Source organism: Molothrus ater, chromosome 12, assembly GCF_012460135.2.
Source record: "Molothrus ater isolate BHLD 08-10-18 breed brown headed cowbird chromosome 12, BPBGC_Mater_1.1, whole genome shotgun sequence".
NCBI classification, from domain to species: Eukaryota; Metazoa; Chordata; class Aves; order Passeriformes; family Icteridae; genus Molothrus; species Molothrus ater.
This window is the reverse complement of record NC_050489.2, coordinates 10673219-10687844: the sequence shown is the minus strand read 5'-3', so window position 1 is coordinate 10687844 and position 14626 is coordinate 10673219. Positions and strand designations below refer to the sequence as shown.

The following is a 14626-nucleotide window of genomic DNA, read 5'->3' as shown; positions in this document are numbered from 1 at the left end:
TCTCTTAGATTTAGAAAAGAACTATACAGAAATGTTTTTACATATTTTACTTCTCCATAAAATAATGATTTACAGTGTTTCTAAATAATAGAAAATCCTGCAGTACATTTCAGGATTGCTCCTTAGCACTGGGATTTTTATTTACACTACAGGAACTTGTATTCCTTTATCTTTTGCCCCGTGAGGCTCTGAAAGGTACACACAGTAAATGAGAATTAGGAAGGAGTGCAGAATTAGGAACAGTGTTCAGCAGTGCCCATCCGCTGCTCAGGTGGTGACTGGGGGCAATCAGAGGCTGTCCTGGGAAGCAAACACTGATGTTTACCCCTGGCAACACCCAGGGAACAGAGGATGGAGGCTACACAACTACAACACAAGTGGCACTGGCAGATGGGCAGAGGCAGGGCAGGCACTCCACAGGTATGCTGAAATCCCAGCCTGCAACTACTTTCAGATCACCCCCTTTTTGTTCTTTTTTGGGGCTCTGAGGGATAAAGAGCCACATACAGATTCATTTGCTTATGTAGCTCTTTGTAACCATTTTATGGCTCCATTTTATACCTGTACATTTAACTCCCTCCCTGGCCACAGAATACAAAGTTTTGAATTTATAGCTGGAGAGTTTTCTGTTCCTCTTTATTAACCACTAACAAGGAACTATGTGTTTGTTCTCAAAGAGGAAAATAAAGGCATAAAAGATTATTGGCAGTTCATTGTGCCACGTTGTGTCAAACCATCTCACAAAGGCTGCCTTGATGTTGAGATGTCCTTTCACTCCTACTGCCAGCTGAGGGCTGAACTGATGCAAAGGGGATGTGCCAGCAACAGGGCCTGCCTGCCCCTCCACTGCCACCCCTCCCCTGCCCCACCACCCTGCTGCTGCCAGAACCACGAGCAGGAGCCAAAGAAACTGAGAAAATACCAGGGGGAAAAGGGGCCAGGACACAGGTGTAGGTGGAGTCAGCAGGTGTCCCCCAGAGAGCAGGTGAGGGCAGGCAGCACACCAGGGGAGCTGAGTGCCATCAGCAATCACAGGGGAGCTCTCACAGAGGCAGCTGACTAAAAATCCCAGAATGGCTGCTTTGGAAGAGACCTCAGAGATGTTCCAACCCCCTGCACTGGGCAGGGACACCTTCCCCAAGATCCCACCCAAACTGGCCTCAAACACTTCCAGTGCTGGGACATTCCCAGCTTCTCTGGGCAGCCTATTCCAGTGTCTCATCACTACCACTGAGTTATGCTCCTTCAAGGAGAGGTTCTCTCATCACTGGGTCAAGGCCAGCAGTGAGTGCAAGTACCTAGGAAAAAGCTGGGAAGGAGACCAGGAGGGGAAGAGGGAGAGCTGTGCCCTCTCCCACAGTGGGTGACAGCAGGAAGGTGAGAGCAGGGGCTGCAGCCACTTCTGAAGGGGTTCAGGAGCTGCCATGCAACTTGAACTTCTGACAAGCCAGTGCTGATGTAGGAGTCTGGGCCAGGAGGATTATGCAAGTGTCCAAAATGGATGATTGACATCAGTTAAGTCAGGATCAATGACTGGAGAGCCTACTGCTACATCTTGCATCTAAAACTGACATGTGCAGAAGGCTGTGGAATTACAAAATAGAAAATTAAGTGGTTAGAGACAGGCAAAATCTCAGCTACAGCCCCCACCTCCAATTTATATTTCAGCCACAGACCTGCCATGAAAATCAGGAGTTGAGTTTAAGAATAATGGTTGAAAATGCCTTTCTGTGAATCAGTAATCTGGGAATAGAGGGGCAAACAAACTCACCCTGCTTTTGTTCAGACACACATGAGCTCAGTGGTGGCTCTAATGCCTTTTAACTGCTGGGATCTCCTGTCCCTGCCCAGCCATGGTGTCCTCCCTGTGCTGGTGACTCTGGGGCAGGTTTGCTGCTAGAGTGTGCACAGTCCTGCACAGTGTGAGGAAATAATATGTGTGAGCATGAGAGGGAGAAAGTTCAGATGTAGACACAATTCACTGTCTCCAATGAAATCACCCCTGCCCAGCCCTACCCCAGCCCCTCAGCTGAGACCTGTGCCATGGGACACAGCAAAGAACCATCCAGGTATGGATGAATTCTGAATTCTAATTGCAGCTCTAACTCGATTTTGGGAGCCCCTTCTGAGTGCCTCTTTTACTGTACATCTCAGCTGGGTCCCTGGACTGCAACCCCAGGAGTGGCTCTTGTGTTTTTCATCTGCTGCATAAAACTATCTGCTGCTGTCACCAGCTGCACTTAGTCCAAGAAGAAAATAACCCAGACTTTACTAGGGTGATCCATACAGGGATGCTTCTCACTGTCTGCAACAGAACAGCCCCTTAGATGAGTTTCATTTTCTCTCTCACAGAACTTTTCTCTAGCATGGACATATCAACTAGGCATTACACTACAAAAATCTCCCCAGTACTGCATCATCCTGTTTCCTACAAGGCATGACTTTGCCTTAGAAACAGTGTTAGCAAAAGATGTAATTGTCATTCTCCTGGGCTGCATCAAATCTTATTTAAGGATGGATCTCCTCTCAATTTCTCTTAGAGGCACTTTACCCTAGAGAGAACCAATCCATTATTGGAAGGAGATGTTCTGACCCCATTAGCTGGGCAGATGTGTGTTTGAACTGCAGACCTCTGAGCATCCTCAATCCTGAGCTAGCTCAGGCAATGCTGTGTGGAGGGGAGGCATCCTCAGAGATCCCTTTGCATCCTGCTCTGTACCAGGCAAGGGCTGAATGCACACTGCAACAGGCACCTGGGAGATCACTGTGTCCAGCCCATTGAAATGAGGGGATTTAAGGGTATGCAGACAAATATAAAATTCTGGGAAGTGTAACTTTGGATGTATGCTATGTTTTTTAAAAAAGCATTGGAGAAAATTCCTTATGATTTATAATCCTCATATTGGCATGTACAAAAAAATCTGTGTGTTATATTGAATTTTGTTTTGAAAACGGCTCTATTCCAAGCTTGCTTAATGCATATTTGACTCTGGCCCCCTGAGAATACCTGAAAATGCATAATATGAGCATTTGCAACCTTTAAAAGTGGAAATGTCATAACTTAGTCTTAGTCAGTTGTGGCCCTGACTCTAATGAAAGTGCTGTTGTCCAATATGCTTTGCTCTTCATTGATTTTTCTTCTATCAGCTGGGAGTTCTGGTAAAAGAACAACAGATCTAATAATATCAGTAAAGCAAAGAAAGTAAGGAACAGTGAGCTCCCCAGTATATACAGGTCAAGCCACGATCAATTTCTAGATTTGAAATTTTATTTTTAAAATATATGTTTAATACAAGATCTTGTTCTAAGTCTATCAAAGCTTGTATAGTTTCAAGTTCCTGAATGACTGCTTTATCAAATAGCACAGACTTAGGCCCCAGAGGTTAAGCAATAGAGGAGAAACAAAAATAACTTATAAGTTTCTGCAGCTAGTTGAACCCAGCAACAGCTCCTTAAACCACTTTTACATTCCTACAGTTTGACATACCATAAAGCCATGAGATACATTGAAAAGCTATGAACTTGCTAGGGAGGATTTCACTTCCTCTTGTTGTTAGAGGCCATTAAGTTTATTAGATGTTAGCAAAATACTTGTAAACAGAAAATATGAAGGCTTATGAAAAGCACCCTTTATTTTCACCCTAATAATTAACATGCAACTAGCAATAGGGTAACCGAAATCTAATTAATGAAGTGCTGTTAGTTCCAAAATCTTAGTGATAATTATGCAGCAAGTTTCATACAGACCATGAAATGTCTGAAATGAAATGAAGCATAATTGTGCAAAGAAGGCATCATATAGATTAGATGAAAACTTGCACATATGTCCTTAGCAGATAAGCTGATTCAGTTACAAACTCTAAAATCATACTCTGGACCCACTGAAAAAGCAAGAATCCAGAGTAATACAAGCTTTCTTTACTTCTTTTTACCTATTTACAAACTCAGTGTGATTCTTCTGGTTTGAGATGATGGTTCTTTTAATAAAAACAGAACACTTTTAAAAATGTTCAGCAAAAACTCACTTTGAACAATGATTGTATGACCACAAAATACAGACACTGGCTGACAGACAAATTGCACATCTGCAACTTCAGCAATATAACTTGAGACATTTTAGATCAGAAATGAAGTCTCACACCAAATGAAAAGAATATCTTTCAGCTATAGCAGAGTTTATAACCTAATGATATTTGCACCATTTTCAGGGTAATGACTGTGGGTAACGGGGTGCAAGAGACTATGGTGAAAAGACAACAAGTCTGTCTCCTCAAGGAGAATTTAAGTTCTCATGACAGATTTCCTATAGAAAGAATGGAATTAGGGTAAAATTCAAAATTCAACAAACACTGAATCCTGATTAGTCTCTGCCTCAGTTAAGACCAGTTGCTCCTGAATGGAGATGCTGGGAGAGCACCTTAACCCCCACAGAAGATGTTGTTCTTGAGTCTCCTTGTGCTTGTGTCCCTCCAGCAAAGGCCCTGATTATTGCATCTTCTTTCTTTCTGAAAAGTCACTACTGCCATGTGTTTTACCTAATTTTAGGAAAAGTTAAGGAAAAGAGAGAGTAAAAAGAGGGGGGGAAAGGAACAGCTCAAGGCACTCTAGATCCCAGGGACACTCATCTTGGTCTTTCTAGACATGTCTAAGATATATCACAATGGATTGTAAGAAATGTTTCAGACTAACACTGGTTTTGCAAATGGATCTCCACACAGCTTTTACTTAAATCAATTAAACCTTTTCTAAAGCCAAGGAAATAATGTCCTAGGCTAAGAAATCAAATTTCTCATCTCTTGGATGCCTTGCTGACTCTGAGCTGGAGTGTGTGTTAATAATGCTCTCTGTCAACTGTTTTACTTGGAGACTCCATTCCATCCTGGCAAATTTTATTCAAGTTTCCATCACCTCTTGGCTGGAATCTGCTAATGCAGAACAATTTGCACACACAGCCTTTGGCCTTAAGGGAACTCCAGGAATTACAGAACACTGCAGAGAACCTCAGCCACGTGGCCATGGGCACATCAAATCACTGCTGCTCTCTACAGTGGCTCCTGCCAGAGCATCACAGGGAATCTGCAGTACCAGTCCTGGCCTTGCTCTCCCCTCTAATCTGGGATAGCATGGACACAGCTTTCACTGGGAAGGAGACACCTAATGACTGTTCCTCTGACATAATAGAACCCTACACAAAATCTGACGTGGGTGAATATAAACCTGCGGAAAGAAACTCTTCAGAAACAATGGACATCCCAAACCTCACTACCTCCCAGTCAAGACACATTTCTTTGACATTGCCTTGTTAATGACTACACATGTTCTAAATTGCAAGCTCTACTGCAGCAAACATGGAACAAACAGTTTATACACTCAAACAGGCTGATGGGTGGTGGTGGGCACTGAGCTCCTACCACTCACATAATGTAACAGCTTGTGTCAGACATGGGAAGCATAAGGCTGCTCTGCCAGAAGAATGTGTTCTAAACCTAGCAGAGCCATATTTTTTTCTGAAGGAAACACTATTACAGAGAGTAGAAGTCAGTCAGACTCATTTATGATATGTCTTACCAAAGGCACAGAAATTATTCTGCCTTCCTTACTAGAAGATTTGCAATATAACCAGTACCTAATTCTATCAATTCAAGAATAAAAACAAACTCCTCACCATCAATCTGCTGAGGAGTAGACTCAGCATCTTTGAGTGTGCTGCTTTGATGAAGTTTATCTCTCACTATTTGGCGTATAGAGAGCTTACAGAAACCAATTTTGTCACCTATACACCTGAAATTCCATGCACTGCAACTATGAGGTATTGAAAACATGAACTAACACCTTCTGAAAGGCAAATGACAGACAAACAGATTCTTTAAGCAGTTGATTTGATAAATGTCAGTAAATTAGTAAATACATAACACAAACTTACGTATCACTGTGTATCTTGCAGAGTTCTATAAATAGGTCTTAATAAAAAGTAGCAGTACCAAATGAAAAAATAGTCAAAATAACCTAATGAATTGGTTTGAAAAGAAATGTACTTCAGGAAATATCTGATAGATAATTCTAAAGTTTTTTCACTTAAAGGTCACATCAGCCTAACAATGAACAAAACTTGTTAATAACATTACTGTAAATACTGAGAAAATACCGGAAAGAAGGGCCATCAGTCAATAGAAGAGAAAGAACAGCAATAAAAGAATAGTGGAATTCTTTGATGTTGGATAATAATTTATTAGGATGTTCATCAAAATAGCTAGTAACACAGTGCTCTCAGTAAAGTACTACCAGACTACCAAATAAGTACCAGACCAAAGTGCTAACAGGTGCATAACCAGCATTCCATTTTGCTTCAGCAACTCATCTTCACCTTGGTAAAAACAGCACAAATACCAGCAGGGTATTTTCTTAAGAGTTTCCTAATACAGCAGCTGTACCACCTTGTGGGGCATGCAGTGGAAAGACTTAAAATAGATCTAGAAGAGTGGGGATATATTATATTGCATCATATTATACACTGCATATTCTCCATGGAATCACTTAATTCCAATAAAATCTGTCTTACCCATTGAGAGCTCAGGGACTTGGAATGTAAGTAAAAGATCGACTGGAAAGTTTTAATCAAACCTTAGGAGGTCTGAAAGGTCTCTATTATATGAGATGTATTATTGTATGTTATGCAATTAAATATTGTGCTAAATATGACATGAATAGGACAGATTCCAGCTCAACTTTCAACTATAACTTTGGAGGACAACAAGATCTATGAGAGCATCTTGACTCTGTAAGCTGAGCTGATTTCTGGCAGTGATAGAGATGTGCCAGTGACAGAGGGTTACATCACACTCACTCCAGTGCTGGCACTCAGATCCCAGCTGAGCTTTTGACCTCTGCCTCAGTTTCTCTGTGCAAAGCATCCTGATATTTTAAGATAAAGAGCCACTTTTACAATATCAGTACAATTAGATAAGTCAGTGAAGCTGTTGCGGAAAGGGACCCTGGAAAATTTCTTCATATTTCATATGCTACACCTTGAGGGTTACAATGAACTAGGAAAAGCTAAAAACTTGTGACAATAAAGAGGTGATTTCACTGCATTTGTTTTTTCAAATGTAGACATTCATCTTCCACAAGAAACAAAGCTTCTCAAGACATACTGGAGAGCAAAATGCTCAAGTCATACATGCTTAGTTTCAAAGTTATATTGCTATTCCAAGAGAGAAATCAATGTATACTATATTAAAAGCAATCATCACAGTCCTTCAAATGATTGGAGAGCTTAACTTTGAATGCAATTCAACCTAATAGAGGCTTTAATGGCTTTTGACAGATTGTTCCACTGATCAAGGGACATGTATGAAAATAACTGCCTACCAAGCCCTGATTTGATTTTTAGAAAAGAAAACTGAAGGTTAATGGTAAACAGAAGTTGATTGTTCACATTTTCACTGAAATAGCTCTATCTGACCTGTTCTTAGAGGCAGTGGAATAAAGGATAATGGGAATCTTATACACCTGACTTTTTACTTTAGCCTGTAATCAAGGGGACTAATCAGACCAAGATGTGTTGGCATGAAAGCAAGTATTCGACGATAGGGAGGGGGAGGAGAACAACTTTTGTGACCAAATTCTTGATCATCATGGACAAGCCCTGTAAAACCAGTGGAGATTTAAAGGATGTAAACCAAAGGATAATACATCCTTTTGGATTATGAATGTTATCTCCTAAGCAACAAGAAGAGAAACAGGAGTTCCCATGATATGTGAAGTGCTCATGCCTAAATATCAGCATTTTAATGTGGTAATTTTATTGGTTATTTCTTGGCTTTTATTTTACATGTTATTCAGCCAGTTCTGTAGCCTTTCTATGTACAATCTTTTTGTAATTGTATAAATTATCTTCTCTTGTTCAATGAATGCCCTCAGGCTAAAATGAAGGGGACAGATGAATGTAAATGAAGGTGCAAGCCCAGCCACATTGAAGGTGAGGAGTCAGTTTGGACAGGACAGAGAACAGAGGCTCTGTTCAGGATTGCCTCTGCCTGCACAGCTGGGGTGAGTCAGGACAGGGCAGGATGGGAGTCCTACAGAACAACAGCTGCTGGTGGTTTGGCCAGAGTCCTTCATCACTTTCTAGCAGCTCCCACCCTCTAAAGGCAGATTATTGCACTCCTGAACTTTTCACTCTTATGGGGAGTGCAGTGGGTGTCTGGTTTTGATGAGGAACCTCATGCAAACAGAATTCTTCTTGTCTGGCCCTTCCCTGTGTCAAATCTCTGTCCTGGTGGGACAGGACAGAAGATGAGCTGCAGCAACCTGAATCTCAAATGAGAAGTAGAATGTTTGGAGGTACTTACTCTGTGGAGCTGTAGCAGGACAGGTGGAGGCTGAAGCTGAGGATGAGAGTTTCTCATCCCTGTTGCTACAGTGGAACAACCATTCTTCCCAACTCTGCAATCCTGGTGTGAGCTGAGAGTGGTCAGCTCCCAGCAGAAAGCTGAGGACTGGCTGTCAGGGGCAGGGAGGGGTTTAGGGAGCCAACATTAACTTTGCACCAGGTGGTAACAATTAAGAGAGAGATCCTGACCTGCACTGTACAACTTTGAGCTCAATGACTCCCATATGAGTCCAGCTAATGAAGTTGTGGCCTTGAAAAATCACATCCCTTGGGTCTCCTGTGCATCCCACCTCGTCTCTCTGGCCCTGCTCTGAGCCCAGTTTAGACACAAGCCTAAGCCTGGCCTGGTTCAATATCCAACAGCCCAAACTCCACTGCATGGCACAGGACTAATGGAACAGCACTGCTATTAACTGAGAAAGGAGCAATGCCAGCTCTTTACACACTACTATATTTTAATCACCTTTCATGATGGATTTTAATAATATTTTGATTTCTGTGCTACGACATGAATGGAATCCCTGAATCTGCCCCTCTACATTAAGTAATCCAGCATGATTTTATATTGCATCTTGTACCACTACCAGTGAACCTAAAACCATATTCAGATGATAATAAGACAACTGATCTGGATATTTGTTATGGTGCATGTTACCCATCCTGCATAGTTTTCAGTCAGTGATTACTCATGGCATTCTTATTTACCCTTTAAATAATCAGAACCTGTTGTAAAGCTTAGAACATAAGTATTATGCCTTTAAAATCTACTGTATTGAGATTAATTTTATTTATTTACATAACCTTTTCAGCAGAAGAAAGGACCTATGGGATAAAATATTTTCATATACACGGATATGAACAAAGCATTATAAAAACATCTCTAATTACATTGCATAACACAGCAGTTTTCTATCAAATACTTAAAAACAGTCTGTATCTTTCATCCCCCAAATTACAGAAACAATAGAAGTTTTTCATTTTCTGCCAACATTTTCTTTCTATCAGTGTAAAACCAACTCTGTATCAGATTTATAAAAGAAAGCCCTTGCCTTGAGCATTTCATTTGTACTGGTTCCATGTTTAGTCAGTAGCTTTTGTAAAATTGATGAATATTGTCTAAAGGCAAGTGCAGACAGGCAAACAGATCTGTATCTTCTGCAATCCATTTAGCCTGACACACATGTGCAAGTGAACTATTTTACCTCATTTCAGTCCAGGCTGATGAAAAGTAAATGTAAGCAAAATCATGAACTTCACCATTTTAAAAGAGCCACTGAATTTAATGTCAGAAGTTAATTTATGCTCTCACCTCTTCCTTGAAAAAACTTGACCTTGGTCCTCATGCTTCTAAAGCATCCAGGCTTGGCAAACAATTGCTGTACGTAGAACATTAATTAGAGGCTCTGTCTTCCAGCTCTTTCAAAAAGGAAATGGGTTATCTAATGCTGGAATATAAATGGATTGCTAAAAAGTCATTTAAACAAGCTAAATTATAACTACTTGAATAAAATAAAGAAATCTTCAAAGTATTTGTCAGCTTCTAACACATAATCTAAACACAGCAATAATTTATAGTTGATCTCTCAGGTTTTTTTAATATATATTTACTTTTAACTGTGTTCTCCTTTTGGGGTATCCTTTGGCATTACTCTGTGCTTCAAATAGTTCCACCACCTTACTCATGTTATTGCTGTCAACTCCTGTGGGCTTTGGAGATATGAAATCTTCTCATACTTCTGCATTTCAACTGAAAACAACCAGGTTATACTGATTTAGATGATGCAAGACTGGAATGCAACACCGAGCCCTAAACCACTTGATTATTGGTATTTTGGCAGTCTTATTCCAAAGGTATTCATTTGTCCATATCATTGCTAAAGATGGCTCAGATAAGTGGGATCTGACTGCACTGAGACCAATACTAGTTCAGCTAATTCACTACCTTAAATCTTCAAGCATAGGCAAGACCTGGGAACATGTATTCTAAAAATTCTGTTATTACTGCCAGCAGTCTCCTAATAGGTTTGGGATTGTTTTGGTTTGGTTTTATTTTTACTGCTGCTGGAAATAATTATTTGCCAATCATTTTTAATAGCTTTGCCTCCACTTCAGCTACAAACTACATCATTGATGTGCCTTCTCTCCCCTTTGTGGTGGTCAGATTTCTTTCAATACTGTGATCCCCATGGATTTTAGCAGTGCTTAATTAAACACAAAGTAATCATAACATAACAGCATAAATAAACAGTCCCCGTAAACATTGTGCTAACACTGTTACAACATTAGCTTGTCTGAATTCATATTGCTCATTTCCAAAGCAATATCTGTTTCTGAGAACTGCCTTTTCAAAAGCAGAATTCCCACATCTTCAGCTAGCTTTTCTCTAAGCGATCTCCAAAGTAAACAGTGTTTTGTGTGGCACTAATCCAAATGTGCCACTGGTAAAGCCAGCTTTAACTAGTGCAGGGAAGAGAAAGCTATGCCCATAGCAGTATTTCCAAATGTTATGAAATCTATGGCACAAGAGACAACAGATAAATGTGTGGATCATGTTAATATTATCAAACCTAGTTTAAGTAATAACTTATTCTTCAGACAGTCTTTACATTCCACAGGATAACGAAAAGTTTTCACAGAAGCCCAGGACTATGATGGAAACACTTGATTCAGGTATTTATACTTTTGCTGGCACAGCTTTACCTAAAGTCTTATGAGGTACAGCCTCTACTTGATATAATTGTCCTGGCAAAAGCTGGTAGGTGTGGACACAGTTTTATACCACTAAACCTGAATTTTTACTGGCACAGCTTCCTTAGCTCCAGGGAGGTCTGGCATATGTTATACTGTCAAAAGCACAATTTTCTGGAGCACAAGCCTCATCCACACACACAGAACTTTGCCAGTACAGAAGCTGGTGTGTTCTGGGTGAGCTCAGCCTCAGCAGAGACTTTAAACACCACATTAACACAGGAGTCATATTCATTTCTTGGTGGCAATGTCAAACTCTGAACCTTACTGGCTTCTTTGGTAATACAGCCTGAGTGCTTTTTCACCATAATGATTTTCTGCTTTTTGTGGCAAAGTGGGACACCAGTCCAACCAGTTCAGATAAAATAGCAATTTACCAAAACAAAATTTTCTATCTCATTCAGGAGCACCCTGTATCATCCCACACAGAATTGTTCTTTTTATAGCACATTACTACAAAACATCACAGTTTCCTTTTTCATAGTTTTTGGGTTTGTGCTCATAGATCTCACTTGATGCTGCAATTCCCAACATCACACAATCTAAATCCAGTTTCTCAGAGAGCCAAACAACCTAAATGGAAGGTCTTACTTAGGTCCATCACTTCTTTAGGCAATGTACTGGGAAACCTGACCTCAGAATAGGATTCAGAACATGCAGATACAAAGCAATGGTTAGGAACTGAATTCTGGATTCCAGGGAGCCCAGGATGTACAGATTCACATCAGAAATCTCTCTTAGTAGTACTCTGTTGCCATGAGGCAAAACAGTAATAAAGTCTTGGGATGAATATTAGAATACTCCCACAGAATTCCTCACCTGAAAAAATGCTCTGAGAAGGAGCCACTGCACAAAGGAGTATCTCCAACATCTCCTGCCCCTTTGTGTTACTGGACTGAGAATCCACAGCTCTGTTTTGAAGATCTCCAACAGGCTCACCCCAAGCTGGCCTCTCATTAGGATGCCCAGATCATGCAGTCTGCTTTGCCACAGGTGTGAGCTACACCTTGGGTTGCTCAAACCTGCCAGGCCAGAGACAGCTCTAGGCACTCATGGAAGCTGAAATTTAGATACCAAGGCAATGTGTCAAAACTGGCAGAGCTGGGCCTGCTCAGCCTCAAGAAGAGATGGCTGAGAGGGGACAATAATGTCTGTCAGTATCTGCAGGAGGTGTCAGAGGATGGACCAGGCTCTGCTCCTGGTGCCCAGCAATGGGACAGAGGAAGGGGCAGCAATGATGCCCAGGGAGTTCCACCTGGACATGAGCAAGGAGCTCTCTGCAGTGCAGGGCCCGAGCACTGAACAGCCTGGCCAGAGCCTGAGGAGTCTCCCTCCCAGGGAACATTCCAGAACTGTCTGGACACAGCCCTGTGCCTGTGCTCTGGGAATTCTGCTTGAGCAGGGAGGTTGGACCCGGTGACCCACTGTGGTCCCTCCCAACGTGACCCATCCTGTGAGTCTGTGATACACAGACATCCCTGGGCTGCAGGGAAATAGAGTGGAGGAGGAGGGAACTAAAGCTGGTGTTCTGGACTTTATGCCTTAAAAAACACACACTTCTGTAAAACTTGGGGGCTGGTCCTTTTTATTATGAGACAGTAACTAAGCTACTGTTTAAAGACTGGTAAAATCTGCATTGACAGACAAACTAACACACAATCAAGAAATCATAAAGCTTAAAAGATTTATGATAACAAAGCTTCTCCCCAGATGACCAGCATCAATAATTCTAGGCTGGAAGGTCACTTGTTATTCTATCCATTGAAGGAGATTTTGTAGATAAGCAATTACTTCTTCTAGATCATATGGCAGAGGCATATTACATTCATCATCATCTGTCCAGAAGGGATGGCATTCTGGTCTCTGGTCCTCTGGCAAGCTCTCTGCTGCGTCTGACTGGCATCTGAAAAGAAAGGTAAGCAGATAAACCACTTAAGTAAAACTGTATCAAGAAACTGAATACTCAGCAAGGATACATTTGAGCATTAATTTAGAGAGAAAGATGATAAAAAAAAGAAATACGACATCTTCTGACACCAAGTGGATTGCACATTTCCAGTGAAGTTGATTTCAGTTGTAGGCTTTGTATTTTCTATAGGGATTTCTCAAAAAGCCAATCACAGAGAAAACTCAGTTAGTGTTCCTTTATATGGTGAATTATTTTTTCATTATCTCAGCTGTTATTTAAAGTATGTGATTAAATCATTATCAGATTTAAATGTTTGCTGGTTTCCAATGTATTACTAGATTATTGAGAAAGATTAAACTGAATTTACTGCATTAAGGTCAGGGGGGATAGATTAAACAACATTAAAGAAGCCAGACTAGCTTTGTAGATTCTGGAGATTTACAAGTGTATCAACCTGCTTAGCACAGAAAAAGGCAATATAAAAAGAGAAAATTCTATAAAGAAAAATGGAAATGGAGGTTAATAACAACTTCCAATGATGAATGGGTGGGCAAAACTTCAATAAAATTAAATTAAGAGGCTAGTGTATGTTAGTCCCCAGAGAAAATGTTTAAATTACAATGTTTTTTATTAAATGGATTATTCATCAATACTAGTGAAGTCTAATTATAATATTAAACTGAACTGCAGCCTGCAGAGGAAAGTTTTTATAAGTGGCAACCATCACATCTCTAAAGATTAGACTAATAAATGCCACATCAAAAACATTGTCACAGCTCAAGGAGGATTTCTCCCCCCCTTTTTCCCCTTCCTCACAAAAAATTTGCACATTACTGATTAATTAGTTAATATTTACAATGGGGAAAAAAAGAAAAATGCTGAGAATTACCCTAATTTTGGTACATACTGCAGGTCTATATAGCTCTTTAAAGAGATAACAACCAAATTGCAGAAATGTGCTTTTATCTCTTGTATAACATTTTTAAAAATTTGTCTTCCATAAAGCACATAACTTTTTTAAGAACTTTAAAGCTGTTTTAAACATATATCCATCTTTCACCTCAGCAGAATGAACTCCAAGAGTACTGACACACTCAACTTCCTTGTCCACACCACTGACCTTCTGGAAGAGACTGTTGCCAAATGAAAGATGTCTTCTTCTCCTGGGAATTATTAATAGCAGTGTAATCCCCATGAGAAAACATCCTTCAGCTTTACACCCATGTTGGTGGGTGGTTAATTGCTGCACCAGCATCCTGGGCACTCAATCCATCGTACATTACACTGCAAGGACAGTATTAACACAGAGCATTCCAATATATCTTCAGCTCTCCACATCAGCCCCTGATAATAGCATCTGTTAACATGCACTAAGTACTATTATGTAGCACATCACTTCATAAATAATAAGATTAGCCGACCTCAGGGCCCTGGGAAGAGTAATGTGTTTAAATGTTCTCATTATTTATTTAAAACAAGAATTAAAGGAACAGAAGCTACTTGTGACAATCCTCTTAGCATAAATATTAAACTGTTTGCATTGATAAGCTGCACTGTACAGAATAACAGAGGATTTG

At 40.5% G+C, this 14626-nt stretch overlaps 1 protein-coding gene across 1 annotated transcript in view; it reads right to left on the bottom strand.

Moving 5' to 3' along the window:
- Nucleotides 1-9160: 9160 nt before the first annotated feature.
- Nucleotides 9161-14626, bottom strand: part of FTO (FTO alpha-ketoglutarate dependent dioxygenase) — a 223875-nt gene continuing 218409 nt past the window's right edge. The window contains exon 9 of the mRNA XM_036390117.1: nt 9161-13043. Within this exon, the coding sequence (XP_036246010.1) occupies nt 12890-13043 (154 nt within the window). The 3' untranslated portion in view covers nt 9161-12889. The remainder of the gene's footprint in view (nt 13044-14626) is intronic.